This window comes from Octopus bimaculoides, chromosome 2 (genome assembly GCF_001194135.2).
Source record: "Octopus bimaculoides isolate UCB-OBI-ISO-001 chromosome 2, ASM119413v2, whole genome shotgun sequence".
Taxonomy (NCBI): domain Eukaryota; kingdom Metazoa; phylum Mollusca; class Cephalopoda; order Octopoda; family Octopodidae; genus Octopus; species Octopus bimaculoides.
This window is the reverse complement of record NC_068982.1, coordinates 44,130,361-44,137,455: the sequence shown is the minus strand read 5'-3', so window position 1 is coordinate 44,137,455 and position 7,095 is coordinate 44,130,361. Positions and strand designations below refer to the sequence as shown.

At 37.8% G+C, this 7,095-nt stretch overlaps 1 protein-coding gene across 10 annotated transcripts in view; it reads left to right on the top strand.

Annotated features, from left to right (window-relative positions):
• Positions 1–7,095, top strand: part of LOC106869733 (zinc transporter ZIP11) — a 172,182-nt gene that overhangs the window by 114,338 nt on the left and 50,749 nt on the right. For 9 of the 10 annotated variants that reach the window (XM_052976865.1, XM_052976863.1, XM_052976864.1 and 6 more), the window contains one exon: positions 1,685–1,775. In XM_052976865.1, the coding sequence (XP_052832825.1) occupies positions 1,685–1,763 (79 nt within the window). In that variant the 3' untranslated portion in view covers positions 1,764–1,775. Of the gene's footprint in view, positions 1–1,684; positions 1,776–3,058; positions 3,079–7,095 lie in introns of those variants that run through there. The other variant, XM_052976862.1, reaches the window with a different exon arrangement.

Below are 7,095 nucleotides of genomic sequence, written 5' to 3'. Positions count from 1 at the left end.
GAATAATGCCACACACTGAACTTCCCAACTTCTGTTGGTTGTTTTCCTCGCATTCGGTACTAAATGTGTTTATTTTGGGAAGTCCAGTGTGTGGCATTATTCTGTAGTAATGCCCCTTATATAAATATATATATATATATATATATACACACATACAGAGCTCCTTCAGTCACAAATGACCATGGGATTGCACAGAGAAAGTTCCCCTCCCCATGCCAGCGATGTTATCCAAGTGAAAGGCAAAGGCTGATACAGCTTGGTACCAGTAATGTCACAGCTCATTTCTACAGCTGAATGAACTGAAACAACATGAAATAAACTGTCTTGTTCTAGAACACAACAGACAGTCAGGTTTGGGAATCAAACTCACAACCTCATGATTGTAAGCCTGATGCTCTAACCACTGAGCCATGTGTCTTCTCTGCATATACATACCAGAGTCATTATGAGAGTCTCTATAAAATTATCTAAATATGATTCTCCACTGTGTTAAGAAAAGGTGGAGAAAGTGTAATGCTGGATATACAAAAAGTGAGGATGGTCATTGCTGGAATGCCCTTGATTATAGGTGTAGATCAGAGCCGACTTAGGGAATGCTTGTGTAGGGAAGCTAAATGACAACGACACACGTTCTGTTATTACACACACACACGGACCCACGCGCACGCACACATACTTACCTCCCTCTCTTGCACTCTCCTGTCTTAGAAAGAACTTTTTCTCCACCCTTTCCCTTCCAGTCATTCCACAATGTAACCTCGGGTATATCGTTGGCGATTTTTTCTTCCTCTGTCTTCCCTTCTTTGGACTTTCCTATATTTCCGACGAAGAGCTCCATTCGAAACGTCAAATTCTCTTTCTTCCCTTTCCTGAGCGTCCAGTAACACAATATCGTGTTGTTTTTTGTTGTTTTTTTGTCGTTTTTCTTTTTTGAACTCACTATATACATACTAGTTGTCCAGAATATTCTGGATATCATTGAACAGGTCAACATATTTCATTGTCTTAGTGGAAGAAGCAATGAAGTAAATTGTGGATCTAAATCTCAAAAATAAGCTGATGATGGGAAATGAATAAAAAAAAGTAATGACAATGATGATAATGATGATGGTAGTGTTATTGTACTAACCATCATTGCTAACACCACCATTGTTATTGTTATTTAGGTCTACCCAAATTAAGCAGTGACAAAGGCATTCCAGCCATGATTATCCCACAGTATTTTTTTTCTTTTTCTTTTTTTTCAGACAGAGTTTATATCATCAGACTACATAAGACAGTATGCTGTGTTTAAGATGATACAGTTCTTTTTGAGGAAAATTTACCTATTATTTCTAGCAAGTCAAGTACTTACATCAAGGCTTCAACACTGGCTTGATTAGGTGGTCATTGTTATTGTTGCTTTTTTTGATGGTGATGACGATGACGATGGTGTTAATATTAACCCTTTAACATTCAGATTACTCTGTCAAAAGTAATGCTTATCTATTCACATTATTTCAAATTAACCATGCATTGTCAATTTTAGAATGACATTGTAGGGTTGGGGTAACAGGTTGGATCTGGTCAGTTTTAGCATAATAGAGGTAGAATATTTGGGCCAGATATGGCTGGATTAAATGCTAATGGATTAAAGTATTGTTTTTCTCTTTATTTATTTATTTAATTATTTATTTATTTACAGTGGTAATGGTAAACTCTCTTCATGGTGTGCAATCTTTGGGTTTTGTGTTATGATGTCACTGGATGTTGGACTTGTGTGAGATGGGATTTTGGTAAGTAGGTCTACTTTTACATCCTGTTACCATTTCTCAAAATTAGCTTGCTTTTTTTGTTTTTTTACATATATTTTTTTATTTTCATTTTTTAACACCAATTAATTTGCAATTACATTGCCTACATGGTATTCTGTGAATCATACCTCTCCCCCATTTCATGAATAATACTAGACTGGTTTGTTAGCCTTTCATTTGTGATAGTCCTCTGTGTTCTGTTGCTTGCTACATGAACATGACATTAAAAAATAAACTTATGTCCATCAAACCTGCAAGTAGGTTTGATCTTTGTAGCTTGTACTGTGCTTTCACTAATTGCTTTAGGTGCCTATATAGTCACAAGCAGATATAGACATCTCATTGGTCATCAGCAGGGACATTGAGGATGTGATAGCTGAAAGAAGAAATGGCTCCATTAGCTGGCAGCCAGTACTCATTTCCAGCTGAGCGGACTGTAGCAATATGAATTGAAGTGCCTTGCTGAAGGATACAATCTGCTATCCAGTCTTGGAATCGAACCTACGACTGTGGGCTCAGTACCCTAAATACTCAACCACAGACCTTCGCTGATCTTCACATGAACATGACATAGTATATTACTCTCATTTTTAATTGATAAATGACATTGATGAGTTTCTGTGCTCAGTTCTTGTCAAGTCAACCACAATAAGAGTTGAAAGATCAATGAAAGAGGCATCGCAAGACCATATGTTTCGGGTATGATTTTAAACTGCATCCAGTTGTATGGCCCTGGTTTGGGAGCTCCAGTGTTTTATGAAGTGTCTTAACCATTATTATTCCTGGGTCTTCTCTGACCCAGAGTAGTAGTGCCTGTCTGGGTCTCAGCTATGGGTTAATTATCATATCCCGAAATTGCCTCTGGAAGAAGGTTATTCACAGACACCCTAATAGATTCAGTGTCAATAAAGTCCTTCACCTCTTTAGCTGCACATCTAAGAGAAGGTAACTCCATAGAAATCCTGCATCCTGATAACTATTGGGCTCATGGCACTTGTGGCACCAGAGCAATCAATACAAGTTTGGAGGATGAAAGAGTGGGACTAGCTCTGCACTAACCATGCCCATTATAATAATATTTATGTAGGTCGTTCAGTAAACCAAGGCACCATCACACTTTCTTATATGACAAAACGTTGGATTAAGCACACTGTGCAGTTGTGTTTTTCTGAACCCTCATTTGTTGAAGTGACGAGAGAATTTAATAACAAGACCATGTGATCAGACTTTGCACCAATCATTGTCTTGTTGTTGTTATTTTTTAGTTGCATGTCAACCACAGTTGGACAAGTTTATGACTAAAGGTATTCCATTCTTGGCCATCATGTCTTATTCAGAGTATGTCTAGGAACGGGCATGAGTGTGTGGTAAGAAGCTTACTTCTCAACTACATGGTTTTGGGTTCAGTCCTACTGCATGGCACTTTGGGCAAGTGTCAACTACTATAGCCTCGGGCTGACTAAAGCCTTGTGAGGTGAGTGGATTTGGCAGATGGAAATGGAAAGAAGCCTGTTGTGTGTGTGTGTGTGTGTGTGTGTGTGTGTGTGTGTGTGTGTGTGTATGTACACGTGTGTGTGTGTTTGTCCCCTGCTACCACTTGACAACCAGTGTTGGAGTTGTTTACTCTCCCACAACTTAGCAGTTCTGTAAAAGAAACCAATAGAATAAGTACCAGGCTTTAAAAATAAAAGAGTACTGGGGTTGATTCATTCAACGAAAAATTCTTCAGTGTGGTGCCCCAGCATGGCTGCTGTCTAATGACTGAAACAGGTAAAGGGTAAAAGATAAAACATAAAAGACTACGTTGACTGCATTATCCAATGTGTCATTTCTTCTGTGTGGTTTGAGAAATATTTGGCTGCTCTTTCCAGCATGTAAAGCAACCACTTAGAGCAGTCTTGCACAGTCTGAAGCTTGTGGAATATTTTGAATGGCATATCTAATCTCACTAAGAAAATAATGTTTATAAGAATCACCTTGAATTCTTTTAGCAAGCTGCCTGCCTGATGTTGAACCTGATCAAGGTTTCCCATGCTTGACTTAGAGAATTCTTCGCTAGCTTCAGCAGTCATTGTGTTATGTCCATAGGCAAGGAATATTACTGTAGCGGTTGGGAGGATGAGAAGAAAAGACTGTAAACAACTCGTTCCAATAATAAGCAAATAACATTTGTGAAAACCATCTACTTTCTAAACCAGAAAAATAAGTTACACGTGAAATAAACAGTAAGGGAAATATAATAAAATAAAAAATAAATAAATAAAATAAAATATTGGGATTTGCATGTGGGTAAATTAATGGAAATGTTTATTTTATTCCATTTTGTTCATTGAGAAAGTATACAAGTTGTGTTTTCAAGCTCTTGGAATAAATTCATGGGAAGATTATTTGGGCTTTATGTCATCAAAAATTCTGAAAGGCAAGGAAAGTATATACGATGAGAGAGGTTGTTCCAGAGTAAAATAGATTAGAAGGTGATGTAAGGACTCCAATTAATATTTAAGTAGAAGACACAAGTATGTGTGTGTGTGTGTGGGATAGGGTTAGATATTGAAGTGATCAAAGGCATTTTGTGAGTATTAAAACAGGGTGTGTTGAGCATTTTAAGGTAAACTTGAATGTAGCTTTATAAAATAAATGCCATATGTTTAAAATGAAAGTATACTATGTTTATAAATAGTGCAGAAAATGTTAAACAAATAGTGTTGAAGTATGTTAGTAGTACACTATGAACATATATATATATACACACATGCACACACACATATATACATGCATGCATGTATGTGTGTGTGGATAAATGTCTCTGCCCAGTAATCAGTTTTGTGTGGCTTGAAGATGGGAGCGAACAAGTTGTTGTTACAGTTAGAGAAATCATTAATGGTCAGTGACCTAGAGACAATGTTTATTATTGTTGTTGTTTAACATCAGTAATTAAGGGCATTCCATACCTTTTTAGTCTGTATCTCAGATTACTTTATCCAATGTGTCCTTTCTTTATCAAAGACAATAAGGTTCATTTGAGGGAGATTTTGTTGCGATTTCTGTTGGGTTGACTTGAGCACAAAGAGATTCTAGATTCTGTTGTTAGTTTGTTGTTGTTGTTGTTGGTGGTGGTGGTGGTGGTGGTGGTGGTGTTGTTGTTTGAACCCCGGTTAGCCTTGATCAAGATATCCTCAGATTAGAAATCCAATACAAATGTTTACAACAGGAGGGACTCTGTTAAAAGCATCCAAGGGCCACAAGGCAATGTTAAATTGGGTAACATATTAGTGCTAACTACCCATGAGGTCTAAAGAAAATATTAGGAGTGAAAAGAACAAGATGCTCTTTAAAATGTTGAGTTATTTCCCTTCCCATCATCCCCTTCTACCTCTGCTCTCGTTTTCTCTAAGTGTTTTCTTTCCATTTTTTTGTAGCTACTTTGAATTGTCATTATTAAGCTAGGTTAAGGCAGCGAACTGGCAGAATCGTTAGCACACAGGGTGAAATACTTAGCAGTATTTTGTCCATCTTTACATTCTGAGTTCAAATTCCGCCAGGGTCGACTTTGCCTTTCATCATTTCGGGGTTGATAAATTAAGTCCCAGTTGAACACTGGGGTCAATGTAATCGGCACATCCCCTCCCCCCAAATTGCTGCCCTTATGGCAAAATTTGAAACCATTATTAAGCTAGGTTAAGGTGGTGAGCTGGCATAATTAGTTAGCATGCTGGGCAAAATGCTTAGAGGTGTTTGGTTTGTCTTTATGTACTGAGTTCAAATTCTGCCAAGGTCGACTTTGCTTTTCATCCTATCAGGGTTGATAAAATAAGTACCAGTCAAGCACTGGGGTTGATGTAATCGATTTATCCCTCCCTTGAAATTGCTAGCCTTGTGCTGAAATTTGAAACCAATATTCAAATAGGGGAACCATTAGAATCATTAGCATGCCAAGCAAAATGCTTAGCAGTATTTTGTCTGCCTTTACATTCTGAGTTCAAATCCTGCAGAAGTCAACTTAGCTTTTGATCCATTTGGGATCGATAAAAAAAAGTACCAGTTGTGCACTGGGGTCAATGTAATCGACTGACCTTGTGCCAAAACTTGAAACCATTATTAAGCTAAGGTGACCCTTAAGAATTAAAGAAAGTACTTGTGGCAAATGACTTTTTCTAGCTTCTATACACATTTGGTTTTTTTCTCTTTATTTTCCTTTGTGCATCTTTGTGTTTATATTTGTTCCCCCCTTTTCCATACACACACTCACACCACTTGATGACTGATGTTGGTTTGTTCGTGTCCCATAATCTAGCAGTTTAGCAAAAAAGTGAGTGATCGAACAAGTAATAGTCCAAAGACTGAAACAAGTAAAAGATAAAAGTTAAATGATTCCATCTGTTAGCCAACCAAGAACAGTCCAGATAAATTCAACCCTTTAGCATTCAGATTAGTTTGTCAAATGTAACGCTTATTCATTTCGCATTGTTTTGAATCAGTCATGCACTATCTCATAGCTTTGCAATTTTGATGATGATGTGGTTGTTTATTTTTAAAATGACATTATAGGGTAGGTGAGAGATGCCAACTCTGGCCAGTTTGGACATAAAACAGGTAGGGTATTTTGGTTGAATATGGCCAGTTTAAGTGCTAAAGGGTTAAATGTATTCTGTTGTATGCAAGGTGCTGTTTAAATCTACTGTTGCACTGAAGAGGAAACTAGGCATGTTAAACTGATAAAGTACCATAAATTGAGCTGTAACTATAAATAAGAAAAGTAATGGGAAAAACATACAAATATGATAGTAAATATAATAACCATAGAATTGGTGTGTGTGTGTGTGTGTGTGTGTGTGGAGCAAAAAGACAGCATGTCTGGTTTGTTGTGAACTTGTGATGGAGAGATGATGAAAGGCATCAAGTATTTTAGACTAAAGAGACAGATGGTGAACTGGAAGCAAAGCATCACAAGTTGATATAACCATAATGTAGGATAATTAGCAGTTTGTGACAATCAAAAGATGGGTGTGTACAAGAATTCATCATCATCATCATCATCATCATTTAATGTCTGTTTTGCATGTTGGCATGGGTTGGACAGTTTGACAGGAGCTGGCCAGCTGAAGAGTTGCCCGGGCTCCATTTTTCTGTTTCGGCATGGTTTCTTTGGCTGGGTGCCCTTCCTAATGCCAATCACTTTACCAGAGTGTACAGGGTGCTTCTTACACAGCACGGGTATGGGTGTGTTTACATGGCACTGGTATGAGTGCCTTTTATGTGGCACCAGCACCCACGAGCCTGCAAGATTAGGCATGCTCGGCTG